Here is a 22,048-nt window from a genome sequence, read left to right as displayed (position 1 = left end):
GGCAATAAGCTCTTTTAGTCGCCTCTTACGACAGGCAGGGATTACCGTGGCCGTATTCTCTATTCCCCGGTCCACAGGGATCAATAACTCATTAACCAAGCTGAACAAAGCCTCAGATAACATTTTTGCTAAGGAAAAACTTGTTTCAAATCACCTCGCGAGTCTCCCATTTCCGGGTCCTCCAACATTTTTGTTACACCTTGTGTATATATATATATGTGCATACATACGTTTATCGCTTGACATACTTAACCTAACTTTTACTTAATAAAAAAGGAAAAGTCAATTAATACATTCATTGTAAAAAACATGTCAAGTACACTGACGTGGTTTATAATTAATATTTATGAAAACTGTGTATTTCTGTAAATACACCGTAAAAACAATATCACTTTTTTGAAGTAGTAATTCTTTTATTTTGTTTTAATTTGTAAAAACTATTTTAACAATGACAAAAATAATTGGACGCGAACTTTTTAATCAAATTGATAAAAAATATTATACACTCTATGTAGAATGGCTTGAATCATATTTTAAAGTAATATTGTTAGAACCAACAATGTTGCCATTATGTGGTAAGGTTTGTATGTAACTTTGTAATCAATGAATTGGTTAAATGGATCTCCATTATGAAATTCCAATATTTTTCATATTTTGTTGTCTTATTCAAGTAAAACGATTTAATACTACAGATGGATATTAAAGAGATGAATTATTTTTGCAAAGAACTAGACCAATCATTTGAACAATATGTTCATAAAACTAAGGACATACTTTGTGGGAAAAATACAGAGATTCTATTTCTTATTGACGACACAACCTTACGATGGAAGGATAATATGTGGATTCTCGGAAGAATCAATTTAAACCCTATTTCCGACATTAAAGTTATCTCAGAAAGCTTTCAACAATCTTTGAAGTTTTATCAAAATATTCAGGGCAGATTATTAAATAAACTCGAAGAAGAAAATAAAAATTTAAAGGATACTAAAGCAAAGTTAACATCAGATATAGAAAAAATTATAGAAACCAAAACTACTATGGAGCAGGATATGTATAAAAAATTTATCCTAATATTAAATTCTAAGAAAAGGAAGATACGGGAAATACAGAATGCTATTAAAGAGAAGCATGACACTAAAGAATCAGTTTTTGATGTATGTACAGATGAAAGTGAAGCCTCAGATGAAGAAAATAAGAAAAGCAAGTTCATTGATAATAAGAATTTTCCAGCTATACAAAGGACTACGGTAACCAATCAAAAATCTAGTCATGAAGCATTTACTAATAAAGATTGCACTGAAAATACCATAAAAGTTCAAGAAAATTGTACAAAGAGAGAAGATGATTGCACACTAGCAAAGCTGGGTTGTACATCTGGCACCAAAAAATCAAGAAGCAGTTTAAATTTTATAGAAGAAGAATCAGAGGAAGAATTATTCTCTCAATGAATTTTTCTGCATATAGATTGTGCAATCAATTATTAAAATTTGTTTTCTTATACTTTCCATGTAGATAAACGATTTAATCATTATTTATTGAAACAATTTATTCTTCAAATTAATGAATTGTATATAAAATATTTTTTACAATGTATTGTGTTGCACAAATGTTCAATTTTTAAAGTAGAAATAATATACTTTTATAAAATATTTTAGACGTCTGTCTACGAAAATTGAATTTCAATGAATTGTACATAAGAATTATTTTCATGAAAATTCATTCTATTCTGTTTTGTGGAGTATAGTATATTGCTAGACCAAGGGTAGGTTGGTACTGCCATGGGGGCAAGATGAAGTATGCGGGATAAGATAGTACTGATATGGAGGCAAGATTAAGTATGTTTTGTTATTGTCATACTATGAAAACTGTTATATATGTTATATTATTAAAAACTGTAGATTGACACATGTAAAGGTAATCGAAAGTAAAAAATTCTATTTCCTTTTTTTAATCGGAGGTCTGTGATTTTTCCGAAGTCCTTCGTTTTTTAGAATTTGTTTCCTTTTTCTCTTCAGCTATTTTTTCCGAATCAACTAACTCTCTTTTATACTCTCTGTCCTTTGGTCGTTATCTTGGGGATGGGTATAATGTCCCTTGGCGAAACATTGAAGGCAACATTTAAGTTGCGGCATGCTCTTAATGGTGAAGACGAATTCACTATTCGCGTCACAGAAAGATCGTCTTGGAACAGGGTCTTGGTTTTCCGATGGCAAGTTTTCGCTACAAGGACTAGTTTCATCTTCTATTGATGGCAAAGTGTTTACTCTTTCCGTGGTTGGAATTATTGGAATACTACGACCTTCCGATGAAGAAGTTGTAAGACATGTATCATCCAGGTTCGTTGTTGTGTCGAGTGAATTGTTTGCTGGATTTAGGATAATTTCAGTGGTTTCTGCAGCAGTAAAATCAAAATCATTAAATACCAGCGAATCGTAGGGACAAATGCCAATTTCTTAAATCCGTGTATTGTTGTCCGCATAGTTTGCATAATTGCGGCTTGTAAAAAATCTTTGTTCTGTTATGAATCTCGCCCTCATCTTGTCGCGGCGTCCAGCGTAAGCTTCACAAGTGTGAAATTCAAATTGAGGTATATGATTTTAATTATAAAAGGAGGTGGACGTGAAGTTGGCATTATTTAAAGTCAACTGAAATCAGCTCTGTATTCTTTTAAAATGCATATTTCAATTAATTAATATTCGTTTAGGAACGTATGTTTTAACAGTCGAATTTCGCTTTTACTCTTTCGCTAAAGTATATTAAATCATATCAAATATGTTAAACACTTGAAAATTAGAAAATCAATAGCTGAAAGAAATGTATTAGCAAATCAGAAATTATTTCATAATCTAATAATTATTTTATTGGCTCCTGGTATCTAAGGACATATTGTAATTAACAAATGTAACAAAAATGATCGTTTTGTAAAGTAGCTCCTTTACATGTAAACAATATTTTTAAAAGTTTGACATAGTGAAAGGCAATTAGGGAACGAACATAGTATATAAACAACTTATTACATTAAAATAGAGAAATATTGATACAACAGAAATTAGTTTTACGATGAAAAATTATCTGAATCATATTTATCACACGTCACAATACTAATCATTCCAATGGCGTAGAAACTTCTGTTGGGTTTAAATTTTCTCCAATCATTCATTTTATTTACCCAATTAATACAGATACAGTTACTAAAATCTCGCCAATTTAACATACTAATTATACGAACATTATACAAACCCGAACAATAAATAAAAATTATCAAGTACTTATATACAATCACCGACTAACAAGCGCACAAAATCTATACCTTTCGTATCTTGCGATATTGCGCGCCCCCTTCCACGAGCCAGAAGATAACCTCTCGAATTTCACGAAACGAGTTGACGCCAGAGATATACGCAAGTAGCGTGTGCTTAGGAAATAGAAGTGCGTTCGTTTTTATTATTTCCTTGTTTTTTGTCGTTGACATTCGCAGTTTCAGTTCAGTTATCAATTGTTTCTTTGTGAAACGATTGCAGAGCACTTATGTCGTCCGATAAATCTATCGCTCAGGATTCAAACTACAGTATTGACATTGGAGGTAATTTTTTCATCAGAAAACACCTATCTTCAAGATTAAAAAACTATTTATTAAAGTCACTAACGTTATTTTGGCAGACGAATGTGTATCATTCATGTTCATTGAACTCAAACAATTGAATTAACGATATTTTTACAATTCGAAAAATTGACCTCGCTGTGTGTAACTAGAAATAGTATTTGTGCAATGACCGCTGGAACACCTGTTATCAAACATTTGCTCGTGATAATGAGTGTCGTCGTATCTCACAAGAGTGTGCTCGAATGACTTGTATATTAACATACAAAAATATAATGAGGCCATTAAATGATATGAAATAGTTATATCTAATACTAGTTTCAAATGTTAGAGTATTGTCGCAATTATAGTTCATCCAACTTTTTGTGGGATATACAGTACTGGTCATAGGTATAGACATGACTGTGGTTTTATAATTTCAGTCTTTATGGACACACGTTCTTACATTTCCATTCATTCGATGTCAGTAAATCGAAAATTTCGAGTTGTTCCGACACTTCTGACCGGTACTGTACTCGACATACGATATCTCACGCAAAAATGAGGGAATTTTATTTGCATGCATTGGGACTTTTATAAAATGTGCTATATAAATTCGCTTAAGTAGTCTCTTTCGAATGCTATATAATTATGCAGAAGTTTCTTTCACTCTTTAAATTAGTTCAAAAACCGATCTCATGATACGGCCTTCAAAACTGACCGCGTGTTTGTTTGATGTCGTCAAGACGTGATACTTTCAAGGTTTCCAAGTTTAGGAAATAGAAAAAAGTTGGTACAACGCCAACTTAGTTGAGGTATGGCTAGTGGTTGGGTCCGCGAACAAGCAGGCCCAAAAATGTTTGGTCTTAAATGATACGTCTATGAATACCAGGAGTTTAAACAGTTTAGCAAAGTGTAGTCGTAGCGAAACATCTAAATTGAAGATCGCGTTTAAACTTTCCAAACAGTTTCAAGCTTTAAATCGCTTTAATAACGATACACTCTTCGAATTAGTACTTTTATAGGGTCCCAAAATAATTGCATCAGATAGGGTTGTATTCCATATAGATGCACATGATTTGACTGTATCTATTTATGCTAAACAATTCCTTGGCAATGTTTATTTACACGTACAGGAATGCGAATGAAGTATAAGGATAAACAGGACACTTTCACCGAGGATCGCCTGTCGAGGAAGGAGCCAATAGGACAGTTCAAAGCATGGTTCGAGGAAGCCTGCAACACTCCGCAGATTTTCGAACCGAACGCTATGTTCCTCGGAACAGCTACCAAGTAATATCGTATGACTGACTTGCTTCGTTGACAAATGGTTCGCGGAAACGTTAATGTGGTTCTTGCAGAAATGGTATACCGTCGGTACGAGCTGTTTTGCTTAAAGGTTTCGGTTCGGAAGGATTCAAATTTTACACGAATTATGAGAGCAGAAAGGGCCGCGAGTTAGTGAGTGCATATTTTCAATACAAGTAGGCGGAAGAGACACTGTGAATCCTTGAATGTTACTTAAAGGAACCACTATAGTCTGTCGAAACTCAATTCGCTGTTCAAGGTCGTAGAGAAGTACCTCCCCAAGGGAAAGGTAGATATTGTTGTCACCTAAGTAGACTTCTGAGAGTTCACGGTATCTCTATAAAATGTTTTACATGAACTTTGCACGGTATGAAAACATATTTACGAAATTTTTTTTTAGGCTGAAAATCCGCATGCGGCACTGACATTTTACTGGGAACCCTTGAATCGGGTGGTAAGAAAATATAATTTATATAGAACCACAGCCTATTAATTATATGTGAAAATTGCTATGGATTCACGAGAATCGAAATGGTTTCGATAGTTATTCAACGGTTTTTAATTGACGATGATCTTTAACGGAAGTTGAGCGCCTATAACAGGGAGCAAAGATTGGCTGTTTCGAGATTTGGAGACTGGGAACGTAAGAACCGGAAAAAGGTCTAAATCTTTGCTCCCTGTCGTTCGATTAAATCGTTTAGTAACAAAGAATAGCTGAGCCACGAGAAATTGAGAGGTAAAGTAGGGGTAAAACGTCAATATCTATTACAGCTAACGATTTTGATCCGACTGTACTAGGTTCACATGTATTATTATTATTCCTTAGTTACTGTACAATTGTGTAGGTTCGCGTAGAAGGCAAAGTACAGAAAACATCAGCTGAAGATTCGGATCGTTACTTCCAAAGCCGGCCGTACTCAAATCAAATAGGATCAATGGCCAGCAAACAGAGTAATGTAATCGCAAGTAGGCAAACACTAATAGTGAAAGAAAGGGAATTGATGGCTCAATTCCCAGAGGGTCAAGTTAAAAGGCCGGAATGTTGGTAATTAATCAGATAAGATTCCACAGATGATTATATAAATATTTGATTCTATACACAATACTGTTGAAAGCTTACTTCCTACCAAACAACTTATTTTCCAGGGGTGGATACATCGTAATTCCACACTCTGTGGAATTTTGGCAAGGCCAGAGCGATCGTTTGCATGACAGAATACGGTTTAGGAAGCCCAAACCCAACGAAAAGATCGATAATATTCTTGTTCATAAAGGGGACAACGGATGGGTGTATGAAAGAATATCACCGTAGTTACTAAAAAGAAAAATATAGTTATTTATTCTTTATAAGTGATATTAGTACAATAAGTCCTTGGGAGATAGGTAAAAGTAGAGACAGCTACGGGTTAGATTTATAAACGGTGTTTGCGTAAAATTTTTAGAATTTCTCTTTGCAATCCTGAAATATATATGTATATATATATATACAATTACTGCTTGTTTTGAAAAACATGTCTATGACATATTGATGCTAGAATTAAAACAAAATCAATTAGCCATTCAAAGCTACAGAGGATTTATTCTTACTATGGTTTATTCTCAAATGGGTTTGACATGATTTACATTAGGGGTTATTTTGAGTTCTTTTGAGTGACTAATTGAGTTTGATTTGACTATAATTTTTTACCCTGACGACTTGTCCAGACTACTTCGACTTCGAAAATACCATCTTCCTCTATGAGGCTTTGAAACTGTCTCATCCCTCCTCCAACACCGAAATAGAAACTTTTAGCGGCAATGAACCTAAACACCAAATGATGCAATGTTATGTACCGAAATTTTTATTTTTTTCAAATCTATATATATATATTTTAAAATCTCGATTTATGTTCATCTATATTTTTCCACAACTAATGCCCAGAAAATATCTTTTCAGCCCTTGCCAATAAAAATATCCACTTAAGCTGTTATACTTGCCCTACACCATCTCGTTTAAGTCTTTCTTTAAAAACTTCATAAAGCTTCCTATGATTTTCAGGATTATAAATCGTTTCACATGTAAAAATTAGATCGTACTTCGCAGTCTCATTTTTATCATCCACGTCATATAATTTCGTAAACGATTCCCAGTCTCCACAAAAAAATTCACATCTTTTTAAAACACTTTCCCGGTCCTCGAAATTTATTAAAACATTTGGAACCGTTACGGTTTTGACTACATCCACGTTCTGTAAAATGGTTTATTTATACGAAAAATTTTATCGAATTCTTCGAAAATTGCAATATCAAGGACACGAACGTAATCTTGAAAATGAACAACGGAATTTTTTAGAAGAGCTATCAGACCAATGACACCGGCACCACATCCCAAATCCAACACAAGCTTGCCTTTAAATTCGACGCTGTTTTCGAAGACATAGTGACCTAGATCGTAACTACACTCCCATATTTTTAGGCCACCTTGATACAAGAATTCGAATGATTTATGAACTTTGCATTGCTGTTGACGAAGAAAGATAATGCGTATGCAATAATAAACAACGACTTGTATGTTTGAATTAAACATTGAGTACCTTCGTACTTGGCAGGAACAAGGTCGGAATGTTGCGACTCTGCCTCTAGAATATTTACACAGTTTTCCTGTATTAAATTTTCTAACGCTTTTTCAGATCGAATTAATTTTAATTTACAATCCGGAAATATTACACTTTCCGTATAATCACTCGGTTCGAATTGTTTTTCAATTTCCGATTTCGATATTTGAACTTTCGAGGCGGGTATCCAATTAAGGATCGATTTTTTCATATTGGCATTATCTTCTGAAATAATTACACTAATTATGTACAGTTTTTTTATGTAACTGGCGTTAACACATTTTACTGAGACTAAATTGAATAAAAGATTGTTACAAGTTTAAATTCATACGTTTAAAAAAACGCAGATGCGCAGAAGTAATGTGACGAGGTCATAACCTTAAAGAATATTTTTCCACGAATATTTCAATAAACCAACTAAAAGATACAGTATTGTAAATACCTTTCGTCTCGTTCTCTTTCAAAAATCCAAATTTGAACATGTTGATTTTGATATTTGTCTGAACACTTGTCAAAGCAAAACAGGAGAACTATCAACAACACTGTCGAAGATAAGTTTAGATAAGTCAGGTCCCTACTGAAGAAGGCTTCCGGAATGCAGCGACCTCTGAAGATTGTTGGACGAATGTGATTTAAAACAGAATTTATGTAACTTCTTAATATGCATAAATAATATACACGATATTAAATACAAAATAAAAATGTAGAAGATTGTAAATATAACATTTATGCCTACTACCTTGTTATTAATTTAATTAAATCTTCTAATCCAGAATTTGAAAACAATTAGTTTCTTACACTTTTTTCAAGTATTAATGTTTGGGTACTTTTTGTAACTTTCAATGTTTTTTGTTGTAAGTCTGAGAAGTCTGATTATATCCATATAATCATAATAGATACAAAATTCTCAATTTTCTCTTTCAGCTTAATGAAATTTCTAGTGTTCTTTTACCAGTGTTTTTCTGACAATATATTTCACGAAAGCAGTAACATTTAAAATATTTAAAAATATTAGCTAATATGAGTAATAGTGGTGTGGATTAGAAAATTAGATTAGAAACGCCCAGTTTCTAAAAAAGGAAACACCGTAAATGTTTATGAACGATGTTTATACAACAATAACCTGATACATATGTTACAATTTTTAAATATTTGATCACTATATGACGATTTAATGAATTTACCAAGAAATATATCTATCATTTTTGTCATTTTTTTTCCTTTAATCTAATCTTTTGAAATGTTTAGGGTCAATATTAAAAAACAACCAGTATTTTTAAAACCATTTCGGTAACAATAACCTTATTGACTCATTATCTTCAAACTGTAACTTTATAATTTAACTATTGTAAAACTACGTCGTCTTCCTATCCGTGTGAAATTATTTATTTATTTCTGATGCAATGTACATGAAGTCTACACCAGTTAATGCGACTTAACGATCTTTTAAACGATGATTAATTGATTCTGTAGAAATTAGATACAAATGAAAAAAACAAACAAACAAACTAAACCAACACGTTATAACTTGCGAAATAATTAAAACGATCAGAAATCATATGTACAAAATTGACCACAACTCGGGAAAACAATTGTCATGTGTCACAGCTAGATAAAGAATACACAGAACACGTTTTACTTCGAAAGTATCTGTTAATTATTAAAACGTTACGCGTTCTATGCATTCATGACACTAAGAAAATTCATCCAACAAATTCATACAGGCCACTATGAAGGCACTCGGTATCACAAGCAACGATCAGACTGTACGATAACAATTCGTAGAACCCGAAACTCTTTCAATTTCCAAAGGACGAGGAAAAAGAAGATTCATAAATTCATTAATGAAACACTCGAGTATATTACACGTATAATAATTCATTCGCGGTTCGTTGTGTAATATATCAATTATCGAATGCACGCTCATACTTCACATTAACAAAGATACAATTATCGAACGTTATATCTTATCGCTCACAATTTCTCGGAGTATTGTGCCCACTATCGCTTTGATTTCTATTCCATGATCAGATTACGAAACGATTATTCTTGCGTTAACACACGCAGAGCCAAAACCGATTATCGACTGAAGAAATGGGGGATTCGCGCGTGCGGTTCGTTCTTGTTTTCGTGATACAACGATCCGTAGAGGGGAGAGGGTTAAAAGACCCAACGTTCGCCTCCGAGGGACTTCCCGGCCACGTTCAATTTTTCGTTTAAAAGCGGACGCCGTTTCGCGATTCACGTACAGTTACATTTTTAACGTGAGCTGCTATGGTACTGGTGATCATGGGATCATCCATTTTATTCGTGTCCACAATCTGTGCCGCGATCATACTCGCTACGTTCAGTAACAGTGTTCTTGGATTACCAGTCAGTTGGGAAGATTTTAAAAATAATACTGGTAAATAATTTTTATCTGTTTAGCATTTGGCTTTTGGGTTCTTCGTTAACCCTCGAAATAGGGGACCACGGCGTACGGTAACCGGGTCCGACCGGATCCGTGTTACGAATTCATTAATAGGGTAAACCAACCAGTTGACTGCATTCTATCCCGAACAGGCGTCAGGCCCCTGTTTTGCGTATGTACTGTTTTACGTTATACAGGGCGTTCCATAGAAGTGTTGCCACAAAATTTCAGAATTTTTCTTATAACTTAAAAACAAATTGTGTTGAACTAAAGTTTATCTATCTACTAAGTAAATCTGAGTTTTTCTATCTTCATTCTTTTTGAAGATATGTATGCTACCTTTTGTTTTGTAAAAGTTCTTCAAATATTTATTATTAGAATGAATCATGATGAATCCTACGACTATAAATGTTATTAAAAACAACACAAATAACATACACTCCTGTTCAGAAGTATTAGGACATTTATCGAATATGCAGTAAATGTTACAAGTCATTACAAACTAGCTGAAAATCCAAAAGAAATATTGTTTAGGGGATAAAATATACAATTTTTACGAAATATCAAATTTTCTTCATGTTGAAGTGGGTAAAGTGGTATAAAACAATAGAAATTGTCCTCACTTCATTTATTTAGTACATTTGGTAAGCGCGAATACTAGTGCAGTGTTGGTGTTGTAACCTCGGAGGCTTACCATCGACTGCCTACTCTCGCTGCATTTCCTAAATCCCTCGGAGTTAGAAAAGGCAAAAATATGGGAGAGAAAAAGAAAAGAGAATAGAAAAGGAAAACTTGAGAAATCAGCGACAGCAATAGGGACAGAGGAAAAGAGTCATAAACAGAGAAAGCTAAGAGGTAGGCGAAGGACCGAGACTAACGAAAACCAGAACTCTGGCGACGCTCTCAAGGATGCGTTGGAAATTAGTGAAAGGGCCTGTCACCAAATGTGCGACCAGCAGACAGGAAATAGAGAATAATAGCGTAACAGAGTTGAAAAGGAAAGAGAAATTTTTAGAAGCAAAATATACATTGGCGTGCGTGGTGCTACCACAATGTAAACAAGGTGTCCTATCATTTGTAAGCAGTAATGTATAAAAAACCAATAGAAGTTGTGCAACGTCGCGGTACCTTTGTACCTTTAAGCCTTCAATTGTCTCTGAGCTCACAATTTCTGCTGACTTCTTGTATGCTATTTCTATTTTTTCGTAATATATTTACAATCGTTAAATGAATAGTAAAATACAAAGAATAACATCCATATCTCCGAAAAAAATGGAGATAAACAAACTTTGATCAACAGAAGTTATGCTCACTTAAATATGGTTAAATTTTTTCCCAACACAATTGTTTGTAAAGTTAAAGGAAAGTCCGGAAATTTCGCGGTAACACATACAGGACACCTTGTGTGTATGTACAGTAATGTCTCGCTAAGCGCGACATATTCTGATGCACTTCGAAGTATTCCTGGCAAGGCGGAAAAGTTTTCAGTCCTATATAAATTTTTTTTTTGCCCGAAGCCGAGCCTCTGGTTAGCTTCTGTTTACTCTGTTTTGATTGGTTCCACACGGGGACTCCCTCAGTGGTGAGAATTGCGCCGTTATTCGTGTTGCATTAATCGAGGAATCACTGTATATCTTTTTCCCCACAAATGCTAGCGCTACAAGAACTAATATAAATACCAAAAAAGACAGGATAATAAATTTGCAAATTGTAAATAAATTATATATATTGAACATTCTGAATTTCTTGTCGTTCCCATTGCGAAGGTAGCATCAGGAACACTGTGGGAATTTTTGACTCTACATTTGTGGAAATTGATTTTGTAACTCTCACATTCTGTGTCATGCCTATTTGTGTTAAATTTGTACACTATATGTGTGTGTGCCCTTCACTATTTAATAATAGCAACAATTACAATTTCGTCCACTTGAACTTCTGTAAATCTTTCAAACTTGAAATGTTAAACGTTTCTTTATCCTTGTAGATCTTCAAATACTTTCAGTTTTGTCAGTTTAATCTTACTGTAATCTAGATGTGATATCTTACAAATCAAACGTAATAAACATGACTTTCATTATTTAATAATAACAACCATAACTTCGATTACTTAAATAACTGTAAATCTATATAAATCTGTCAAATTTGAAGTGTTAAACACTTTTTATTAAAATCTTCGTAGATCTTCAAATACTTTCAGTTCTGTTAGTTTAATCTTACTGTAATATAGATGTAATGTTTTACAAATTGAACGTTTTTTTTTATACGTATTGTATCTGAATAAAATTTTAACTATTATAATAAGCCAATATTGGTTATAAAAATAATGAGCTCAGAAAACCGATGCTATATTGGATTATCCAGAAATCGTGTTTTTTATTTATCTAGATGCGCTGAATATAATCACCAGAGAAGAATGGAAAGCCAGACCACCGATCAGTCAGGTACTAATGGAGACACCGGTGCCGTACGTTGTGGTCCATCATGGAGGAATCGCTCACTATTGCCACGACCAGAAGTCCTGTTCCGCGATCGTGAGGTCGTACCAAAATTATCACATTGACGATCGCGGTTGGTTCGACATCGGATACAGCTTCGTCATTGGCGAGGATGGAAATGCATACGAGGGTCGAGGCTGGGATAAGGTTGGAGCCCATGCACCTGGTTACAATTCCCAAAGCATCGGAATATGTGTCATTGGTGATTTTAGCGGTATGTGTCTATATAGTAGAAAGTCAATTGTCAGAGACTCCCAAATACAGACTCGTCTCGATTATCGTCCCGAACACGGGTCCGCGCTGGGACAATAATCTTGTAAGGAGAATTGCTTCAGACCCTCGTAAATTCGTTTTTTGCTTGAAGCCGAAACAAAGTATGCGCTTGACAGTGGTGGGAATAACGCCTGGACAATAATCGTGTAAAACAAGCCAGACAATAATCGAGTGAAGTTTAGATTATTGGAACACAGAACGAATGGATGAAGATGATATTGTTTTATCTATTTTTATTAATGCACAAAATTGTAGATCTCCTAGATCAGATACTCGAAAAATTATCAGAATGGATTTGACACCCTATTAGTTCGGATAATTGAGGTTTTGTAATTCCAAATTGAAACTAATCTTCCACTTTTAAATTCAGTAAATGATAAATTTTGTCAACTTTGAACTAATTTGATCCTGATTGGAACAAACATCTTTAAGAAATATAAATGTTACTCTATTTAATATGTTTTAACAAGAATAAATAATAAATTTACGTTAGTTGTGACGTACCTTAAATCGAAATTAAACGTAAACATCGAGGAAAATTATGTTTGTTTTTTGAATCGTTAATTGCGATGTACCTTAAATTGATATTAATTATAATAATCGAGGGAAGTTATTTATAATGTTTTATTATATGTGTCAATAGCATGGAAAAAGTAAGAAAGTTTTTAAACATAGGAAGTAAAAGTAGAAATTTAAATGATAAATATTCGGATAAGTGTTAAACGATTCTCCGAGTATGCTGGAAATGGTATTAGGAAATTTATAATTCTTGTACGAAAATGCATAGATTAGTTATAGGATAAATATTATTTGTAATTCATATTATTACGAAATGTTTAATCTTTGAAGAGGAAGTTCTTAGATTAAAATGTTTGATTTCCCTGTGCAGATGTTCTTCCAAACGAAGCAGCGTTGGATACTCTGAACAAACTCATCGAATACGGAATATCTCTGGGCAAAATCAGCGAAAATTACCACGTTGTGGGCCACCGACAGGTGAGAGACACAGTGTGCCCCGGCGAAGTATTCTACAAGTACGTGCAAACACTTCCACGATGGACCAACAAACCCGTGCCGAACTATACAACGACCCTCACAACCGTAAAACCAGTCGCTGCTGTGAATGAAACCAGCTTGAATACAATTAAAAACACCTAACGTTCACGACGACCATTTGAGAACAGTCGGAAAATATTTATAGTTAACGGTTGTTTAAGCGTGAACAATCGATTGTCAGAAAATAACTGTGTAATCGGCGTTGTATGTCTGACATATTACAATTTTACAAATTTTACATGATACGAAATCAAAATGGCGTCCATTTCAATTTTTAGAAATTGTTCTTTTGCTACAATATACTTTTTTAATACTGAAACATGCACATCGGTGCTACAAGCATGTTTCGTACAGCTGTATATAAGTCGGTTGACATGTCAGTGTAAAAAATAAACATTATTATCTCGCATACATTATCATAAAGGTGTCATAAATACATACTTTAAAACAGTGATGAGCAACAGTTTTTTTCAGTAGGTTGTAACCTTCTTTTGCAACGGGTCAATCGTAATCTGAAAGAACCTGATTTATTAATTTAAAAATCTTTAATTTATAAGGTGGAATTTTGTATTTAAATAATTGGAGGGCCGTGGATTGCTCATCGCTACTTTAAAGCATAGAGTTCTATGCTTGCAACTAAAAGCTCATTTACTCATAGTATTTGTATTGTATAAAATTATTGAAGAGATTTTGTGCATTAGTTGCGTTTCATTTCTGTTTAGAACGAATTCTATTGAGCAGAGATAAGTTATTAATCATAGCGTGTTATCGTGAATATGCAACTTTCAATTGTTTGATGAGTCATAGTTGTCGGTCGACTGCGTTACGATTTAGTAATCCTAGTAAAAGTAGTTTTTAATGAGCAACGACAAACAATGTTCCTGAGAACTTTATTTCTCATTAGAGTTCTTAATTATAATATATATTATATATTATATAATAAGAATTATATACTATACATTATACGGTCTTTATTAAAATATGTACATACAAATAGCAGTGTATTCGTAAATAAAGTTACAATAATTATAATTATATTCAATCTATCAATATTATGTAAAATAAATCAGTCAAATTGAAATGTTGTGGAATTATTTTAATTTTAAAGAAAACTTGAATCCCTAACTTGTTTTAGTGTACTAATAATATTAATGCTACAAAAGGTTGGATATTTTATGTTTCTAAACTGAATACTTTTCATATTTTTCATTTTTTCATAAAAATAGTTTATTTCGTAACAATTAATTTTTAAGTTGATTAAGGATACAGAGAATACAATTATTAGTGTTCAAATATAAAATATACCAATATTGTAGCTTTTCAAAACTTTATGATCCGAAAATTCAGTTCTTGAAAATCAAAATTAATTTGACGTTCTTTAGTACACTTCATAGTACAGAAATATCTACTTACATAATTATTAACTACTAAAAAATAAACAGACGTTAATATACATCAATGCAAATTGATTAAATTGCAAATGATTAAGGAAACTTCGTTCAAAATAAACTTCCTCGATGTACCAAAAACACTGCGCGAAAATTTCTTCGATGAAAACCTATAACACAATCTGAAGTTATTCTACTGTATGTTGTACTGAACTTTTGTCGATGACAGTTGTTATTAAATGTTGTTCGCTAGGGAAATACCGAGTTGAAGCCGATAGCGACCAATCTGCACATGCATTGAACTGTACACACATGGAATCCCCTCTTTTGTGGGCTCTGGTGATCAAAGATCAAGAGTTGGTGTCAATTGTAGGAGTCTGCCTGTTATAAATAACTGGAACTTAAATGTTTCAGTGTTAGTGTCTCTTAAACCGCAGAAGATGGACAGATCAATCGTTGCTTTCCTCTCGTTGGCGATTTTACAAGTTACGTTTGGAGCTGTACACCAAATCCCTGGTAATGAATTTCTTTTGATTTTATTTTCGACGTTGATTCGTAATAATTACTAACAATTGACAATTAATATTACATTTTAAATTAATATTGTATTGCAAGTCGAACATCGTGACATTGAAATTGTTAACCTCTTCAATAATAAGAAGAATGTAATTCAACACAGTTTCTGTCTTTCTGTTGCTTTTTATTTACGCAATATAACGAACATTTATTTGTAAAGGTGGTTGTTTTGTAGTTTGTTTATTTATTATATAGGTAGACTTTTTCGTTTGTATACAGTTAGATCTGCAGCGTCCTAATCTTATTCATAACAGGAAAAGTGGGCAAAATATTGTTGAATCGAGACATTAAGGTGACTTCAATTTCATGTAATAGGATGTAATTAGCCTTGAAATGACCTGCCTTCATACACACATTCGTAAATAAAAAAGCTATACCTCGTATATTTATAAACAAAAATATTTATTTTATTGGATTTCTTATTTAAAATAATTATCATTTTTTCTGTATTAAATTTTTATAATTTCTACATTGTATAATAGTATTAAATGTACATATAAGTATTCAAATAGGTAGCATCACTTGATATAACAAAATGGACTAATTAGACGTGCTAGTTAAATGATAGTTGACACGTGTTTTTCGTTGTAGTTGACTCAGCGACACGATTGGCAACCTCCTCTGCGAAAGTTTGATAATTTACTGTTACGTCAGTACGATGACAGAATTAACATTTGAGAAGATAATTTTCCTCGCCCGTGAGTTATGTGTGTACGAGATTCGATCTTCCTACAGAAATCATTATTCCAGTTGACGCCTTCGAACGTCATATGTACCACGATTATCAAATAAAATGGCGGCGTGTAGAAGGAAAGTGAATTTTATATGAAATCGTTCGATCTTTTGCCATAAATAAACTGTTAGAAATAAAATTAGATTAAATCTTTATGTATTGTAATATAATTCGTGAAAATAGTTTGAAGGTATGAGAATTGGTTTATTTAGGTGGTTTAATATTGCGTGCTAATTATAAGTTCTATATTCTTTATTACTTTTAAGGAATTCAGATTTACTGTATATCTAATTTTCTTTATGGAATGAAAAAGAATTCAGAAACAGTAATTTTAAACACGATGATTTAATTGTTATACCTTTCCGTAAAGTAACATTTATGACAAGATACTACTTTTGAGATGAAGATAAAAATTTGAGATATTTATAGAAAAATAAAAGATTAATTGCTTATTCGGTATTCAATTTTCTATAGTTCGTCCAAATATAATATCGAGGGCACAATGGGGCGCAAAATCACCGAAAATTCCCATAAGTAATCTCGCGACAGATCCACCACCGTACGTTGTGATTCATCATTCAGCTACTGACTCTTGTACGATGCAAGCGATCTGTCAAGCCAGAGCAAGAAGCTTTCAGGTAATCAATGTAATGGAACAATTATTAGAGTCCATTTTTGTATGCACCAGTGATATAAAATAGTCAATAAGGTTCAAAAGTTTGTATGACAAAACATACTACATGACTAAACTTCCATATTCTTTCTCGACTATCATCTTCCAATTTCTTAATAATTTTTCACACACAAGACTCATAAATTGGAACTTTTCATCTGTAATGGGTGAATTTATATTACCACAGTTTGATACCGTATGATCCTCTGCTAACGGTTATTGGACAGCAGCTTCATGGACGCCATTTTGGTACCCACAGAAGATAGTCTTACTAAATATCTTACAATTCAATGTTTCTTTGCATTTTTGCTTCTTCATTACTTATAAAACGCCGAATATAAATTGTGTATTTCAAAATCAAGGAAAATTATTCACATATATACCTTCATTTAAAAATAATTCCTTAAAATGTTTTTTGAAAATGGATCTTTGAAAAGGAATTATATACGGAATTTGGGCTTTAATATACTCTTTATGACACCTTCGAGAATAGAATATTTATAGACAGATATGCGGTAATGTTAAGTAAAATAAATTTGCTCTCTATTTATAGAACTATCATATGAATGACAAAGACTGGAGCGACATAGGCTACAATTTTCTAGTCGGGGAGGACGGTAATGTGTACGAGGGGAGAGGATGGGGTAAACATGGAGCACATTCGACCCCCTACAACTCGAGGAGCATTGGAATTTGTCTAATTGGCAATTTTGTTGGTAAGCTCATGGTTGTTTCAATAAACTACATACAAAGTTATTTAAGCAAAGTTTAGCAGAGAAGTAACCGATAATACGTAACAGAAATATGAAATATATGTTTAATATACAATACTTTTAATGCTATAAGGTGAAACATTCAACACACTAAACTTAATTATTTTGTATAGAATACGATTTTCAATATTATAAGTTGAGACACTAAACATACTAAACTAAAAATATTTTTGTAATTCCGTCTTCAAGTAACTAAGAAAATATTAAATTTGAAAATACAGAATACTATTTTCGATACCATAGTTTTGTAATTCTGTTTTCGTGCAATTGATAAAATATTAAAGTTGAAGTTATAGAATGTTTGTATAAACTGATTGAATTTAACGCCTAAAAAATTCTATAGGCGAAAAACCAAAAGTAACGTATTTGTCGTCTCTGTTCATTATAAGAATTATATTCGTGGAGGATCAAAATAATACTTTTTATGAAAAACATTACAGGTCACGAGCCAAACGCAGCAGCAATAAAAGCAACACAGAGCTTAATAGCATACGGAGTGTCTATAGGGAAAATACAAGAAAATTACACATTGTTAGGTCATCGTCAAATTACGAGCACGTCCTGTCCAGGAGACAGCCTCTACAGACTGATTCAATCTTGGTCCAACTGGTCACCAAACGTATAATAGAACTAGCAAACCCATAAAAATAATAAATTTTAGATCTATTATTTTACAATCATCGAAATCGTAAAATTGATTTCGTCGGAATTTATGTTGATCTTTAATTTATTGTACATTTTACATTATAGTATATTATGCTGAATTGTATTACATATTATATAATTTAATGTAGTATAGATTCAACAATGGTAGTTCTAATATTACACGAGCTTCACCATGCAATATTACTATAGTATTATATTTTACATTATGTTTCGATCGTCCTAAGATAAATGTACTTTCTTTCTATTACAACGTTGTTCATTATTGATTTTTCATTTTCTATATTCACACGTAAAGTGTTATGATACCGTTCACAGAATTATCATACGTGTCCTCCTCAGTCCTTACACAAATATCCACGTGCGAGAAGTCAGGTGAGTTTGTTTTAACGTCACTGTAGTGACTTCTGTCTCTGACCTAAAAAAAGATTATGAAATATAATATAGTAGTGACTTTGGTCTCTGATCTAACAGTAAATTATAAAACAATTATAAAATACACATATAAATTAGTAAATTGTAAATACATCGATTTATGTAAAAATGTATAATTACTAATATTTTAAAAACAAGTTCGGTTAATATTCGGTGCACCAATAAGTAATCCACTATTTTCCTTAATGGATTAGTAATGTGATTTCAAATCAAAACATTTTCAAACTCTCTTCTTCTTTTCATGATATTATTGAAATATTATAGAATAAGCTTTCGATTTCGTAGGAAATAAATGTTATACTTAACAAAACATGGTCGATTATTTTTTGGTACACCTAATATTATATTGAAAAATGAACAATATTATAGCTGCATTTTTTATATATTCGAACAATGGGAATGCTTGTACCTGAAAGGGAATTTGGCGACTAAATTTTGCATTCAGCTCTGGAATGCACACTTTTGTCCCGTAAGGAATACCTGAATCTAGATCCATGGAGAGAGTTACAAATTCGGTACGACCATCAAGGAAATCCTATGAACAAGACACGTTATATTTGTGTAATATAGTTTTCTTCATAATCCTCTAAATCTATATTTTAAAAAATTACTGCTTTTTTAAATTCCTTATATAATTGTATAACTGAAGTAACACTGAAAAGGAATTTAATGTTATTCTATTCAATAAATCACACTATACAGGTAACGTCATTCAGAAGGAGAAATTGAAAATCGAATAGAAATGGCTGACAAGTCTGTCCAATACTGACTGTTTCCACTTTTCATAAACGTTGATGATACTGTAGTATGTATTATTTATTTTCCAATGGTCTGATTAAATCTTAATTCTGAATTTATACCAAATTATTGTGAACAATGATTAATATTGTAGTACTGTTAATATTTGTAAACAATTAATAGAAGTTAAAATAATTTGTTATGGATATACAATAGGGCTAACAATTACAGATACATGAATGTAAACCCAAGACAAATTCTGGAATTAGATTCGATTGAAAATGAAAGTTTGTATAAAAACATTTTAGTGAACACTTTAGTTTTATTTTTGCACACACAATCACTTTCTTCAGGATTGTCCAGTGACTTACAGAACACACTGTATTTCTGGCGTTACCTGTAGCTATTATCAGTTAAAAAGACTCTACGAAATCGTTTCAAAAACACGAATTTACTACCATAGTTTTCTATTTAACTTCAGTCGAAATAAATTGAAAAACGAACCTGTAATGTTCTCAGTTTCTTCAGTCTGGCGTCTAGGTAGTCGAATTCGTCATCACTGGTAAAATCAGGATAATAGGCAGCCATTGTCACATTATGGTATGCATGACCGCTACAGTTGTAATCTGATCTGTTGAGACTTCTCTCTAAAACCAATAAATATCGAGATTTCAATTGTATGAAAAAAAGATTATAAATGTGGAAGATATTATCTATCTAATTACCACTTGCGAAGGCAATTGAAACAACAAGTGCTATTATTGACGCAATTATTGTCTTTTTTTCCATTTTATCAATCACGAACTTTAACTTTCCACGGAACAAGGACGATGGTGAAATGACTTCGAAATACTGATTGGTATTGCAAATTGCGAGGTGCAATGTGACTGCTGATCTCAGCGTGTTGAGCATTGGAATTTGTCAATCAATCGGTAATTCAAAGAAAGTAAATTTATGACATTAATATATTCATGGCTATACAGATTTCGAGGTGAATTCTAATTTATGAGATGATCTGTTGAACATTCAATGTGTAATTAACTTCTTGATCATTAGATTTTTATTTTTCAATTCGTAATGATTATATTATATGTATATATTCATCGTTAGATTTTTATTTTCTATTTTTTAATAAATATTACTATATCAGTGAGTAGATGAATAAAAATTATTGAAATGAATTATTGAATTTAACTTAAAAGACAACTGAAGTATCAAAATCAAGGAATGTCAAGTGACACTCTACATATTAAATGTCAATAAAGTGGCAAAACATCTAAAACCGTCACCAGGTATTTGTTCTTTTGTAGCATTGGTATACTATCATACTGACTGATACGTTATCATAACATTCAAGTATAAATTGAATATTAATAGCGTTTCCATCTGATTGATATAGCACAGTACTTCATTCAGTGACTCAACGCATGAACTCCACTTAAATCTGTCATTCATCGCATTGATTGTGACGTTTCGTTAACTTCTTCACTCTGACCCTAACGACCAACAAATGTGCACTATACTCTTCATGAATAATGAAAACCACATTTGATCGGGACACGTGGAAAACTACGCTCAGCCAGTCGAGCAAAAGACACCGTAGAGTTTGTGCATACGTGCTTAACCGCGAACGTTTTCATTATTATGGTCATCGATTTTTATAATGGAACGCGAGCCACTCACCAACGAATCATTAATTATGGAGCTTTCGACACATTTTGTCTAACATGGAGGACGCAAAGATGGTTTGTTGATGTACAAAGTATCCTGTATAAGCGTTCCACGCTAGTCGAGCCTTTAGATTGCACAATGTGATGTAAAAAAAGAGAAAAAAATTTATGTATATGACCTAAGATATTGCAAAATTCAGGTTATTGTTCTATCCCTTCTCACTCCTATACTATATGGATGATTCCTATACACTTAAGCTATGTTCAATTGTTTAGTCAAACTTTATTTATATATTCCCGATAAAAAATTCAATTTTACGTGAAAATGGCTATTTACGCAGAAAATTATAATAAATTAAACTTGTAAATATTCCGTGCTTATAACGATGATGATTTAAACAAAGTTAAGTTAAAAACTGAACAGTAACAAAGAAGGAATAACATTTGAAAATGTCGCCAGGTATATAAATCATTTTCTTTGCAGTATGGATACATAAGTTATCACAACATTTAAATATAGTTAAGAGTGAATACTATTTAAATTGCGAATATTCTACAGCTGCTTCGATCTTAAGTATGAATAACCCCAGGTCTTGTAACATCTACTGTTCGAACTACATTTTTTAAGATTTCTTATACGATTCTTTGTTAATACAATTTAATATATTATTTATTTCCCG

General features: G+C 32.5%; 6 protein-coding genes across 6 annotated transcripts in view; 4 read left to right on the top strand and 2 right to left on the bottom strand.

Annotated features, from left to right (window-relative positions):
• Positions 1 to 448: 448 nt before the first annotated feature.
• On the top strand, positions 449 to 1,451 carry LOC107185445 (DNA repair protein XRCC4-like). The gene is made up of 2 exons (XM_015573118.1): positions 449 to 580; positions 693 to 1,451. Exons 1-2 carry the CDS (start codon positions 449 to 451, stop codon positions 1,449 to 1,451), a joined length of 891 nt encoding a protein of 296 aa, XP_015428604.1.
• Positions 1,452 to 3,384: 1,933 nt separating this feature from the next.
• Positions 3,385 to 6,203, top strand: LOC107185402 (pyridoxine-5'-phosphate oxidase-like). Its single transcript, XM_015573069.1, has 6 exons — positions 3,385 to 3,586; positions 4,720 to 4,876; positions 4,945 to 5,044; positions 5,292 to 5,345; positions 5,737 to 5,936; positions 6,038 to 6,203. The coding sequence occupies exons 1-6, from the start codon at positions 3,532 to 3,534 to the stop codon at positions 6,201 to 6,203; spliced, it is 732 nt and encodes a 243-aa protein (XP_015428555.1). The 5' UTR covers positions 3,385 to 3,531.
• A 4-nt stretch (positions 6,204 to 6,207) lies between these two features.
• On the bottom strand, positions 6,208 to 7,967 carry LOC107185401 (histidine protein methyltransferase 1 homolog). Its single transcript, XM_015573068.1, has 6 exons — positions 7,928 to 7,967; positions 7,465 to 7,710; positions 7,191 to 7,351; positions 6,869 to 7,119; positions 6,579 to 6,694; positions 6,208 to 6,350 (listed from the first exon to the last, which is right to left on the bottom strand). The coding sequence occupies exons 1-6, from the start codon at positions 7,965 to 7,967 to the stop codon at positions 6,304 to 6,306; spliced, it is 861 nt and encodes a 286-aa protein (XP_015428554.1). The 3' UTR covers positions 6,208 to 6,303.
• Positions 7,968 to 10,804: 2,837 nt separating this feature from the next.
• On the top strand, positions 10,805 to 18,495 carry LOC107185375 (peptidoglycan recognition protein 3-like). Its single transcript, XM_015573041.1, has 7 exons — positions 10,805 to 10,949; positions 12,281 to 12,604; positions 13,553 to 13,795; positions 15,522 to 15,623; positions 16,891 to 17,054; positions 17,643 to 17,805; positions 18,303 to 18,495. The coding sequence occupies exons 1-7, from the start codon at positions 10,805 to 10,807 to the stop codon at positions 18,485 to 18,487; spliced, it is 1,326 nt and encodes a 441-aa protein (XP_015428527.1). The 3' UTR covers positions 18,488 to 18,495.
• Positions 18,496 to 18,811: 316 nt separating this feature from the next.
• On the bottom strand, positions 18,812 to 20,487 carry LOC107185374. The gene is made up of 4 exons (XM_015573039.1): positions 20,424 to 20,487; positions 20,203 to 20,345; positions 19,370 to 19,495; positions 18,812 to 18,943 (listed from the first exon to the last, which is right to left on the bottom strand). The coding sequence occupies exons 1-4, from the start codon at positions 20,485 to 20,487 to the stop codon at positions 18,812 to 18,814; spliced, it is 465 nt and encodes a 154-aa protein (XP_015428525.1).
• A 938-nt stretch (positions 20,488 to 21,425) lies between these two features.
• LOC107185373 overlaps positions 21,426 to 22,048 on the top strand; it is a 28,374-nt gene continuing 27,751 nt past the window's right edge. The window contains exon 1 of the mRNA XM_015573038.1: positions 21,426 to 21,443. Coding sequence (XP_015428524.1) covers positions 21,426 to 21,443 — 18 coding nt within the window. The remainder of the gene's footprint in view (positions 21,444 to 22,048) is intronic.

The sequence above is a fragment of the Dufourea novaeangliae genome, unplaced genomic scaffold, assembly GCF_001272555.1.
Source record: "Dufourea novaeangliae isolate 0120121106 unplaced genomic scaffold, ASM127255v1 scaffold57, whole genome shotgun sequence".
Taxonomy (NCBI): domain Eukaryota; kingdom Metazoa; phylum Arthropoda; class Insecta; order Hymenoptera; family Halictidae; genus Dufourea; species Dufourea novaeangliae.
This window is presented reverse-complemented; position numbering and strand designations above follow the sequence as displayed.

Bases quoted from the DNA above. Each gene is read 5' to 3' on its own strand.
- LOC107185445 (XM_015573118.1), top strand. From the start codon at position 449: ATGACAAAAATAATTGGACGCGAACTTTTTAATCAAATTGATAAAAAA. The intron at 581-692 runs GTTTGTATGTAA...TTAATACTACAG, and splicing joins TGTTGCCATTATGTGGTAAG to ATGGATATTAAAGAGATGAA.
- LOC107185402 (XM_015573069.1), top strand. From the start codon at position 3,532: ATGTCGTCCGATAAATCTATCGCTCAGGATTCAAACTACAGTATTGAC. The intron at 4,877-4,944 runs GTAATATCGTAT...TGGTTCTTGCAG, and splicing joins TTCCTCGGAACAGCTACCAA to AAATGGTATACCGTCGGTAC. The intron at 5,045-5,291 runs GTGAGTGCATAT...ATTTTTTTTTAG, and splicing joins GCAGAAAGGGCCGCGAGTTA to GCTGAAAATCCGCATGCGGC.
- LOC107185401 (XM_015573068.1), bottom strand. From the start codon at position 7,967: ATGTTCAAATTTGGATTTTTGAAAGAGAACGAGACGAAAG. The intron at 7,352-7,464 runs GTACTCAATGTT...TCTTGTATCAAG, and splicing joins TGTTCCTGCCAAGTACGAAG to GTGGCCTAAAAATATGGGAG. The intron at 6,351-6,578 runs GTAAAAAATTAT...TATATATTTCAG, and splicing joins AGTCTGGACAAGTCGTCAGG to GATTGCAAAGAGAAATTCTA.
- LOC107185375 (XM_015573041.1), top strand. From the start codon at position 10,805: ATGCGTTGGAAATTAGTGAAAGGGCCTGTCACCAAATGTGCGACCAGC. The intron at 12,605-13,552 runs GTATGTGTCTAT...TTCCCTGTGCAG, and splicing joins TGTCATTGGTGATTTTAGCG to ATGTTCTTCCAAACGAAGCA. The intron at 15,624-16,890 runs GTAATGAATTTC...AATTTTCTATAG, and splicing joins AGCTGTACACCAAATCCCTG to TTCGTCCAAATATAATATCG.
- LOC107185374 (XM_015573039.1), bottom strand. From the start codon at position 20,487: ATGGAAAAAAAGACAATAATTGCGTCAATAATAGCACTTGTTGTTTCA. The intron at 20,346-20,423 runs GTAATTAGATAG...TATTGGTTTTAG, and splicing joins TTCAATTGCCTTCGCAAGTG to AGAGAAGTCTCAACAGATCA. The intron at 18,944-19,369 runs GTACAAGCATTC...ATCTTTTTTTAG, and splicing joins GTCGCCAAATTCCCTTTCAG to GTCAGAGACAGAAGTCACTA.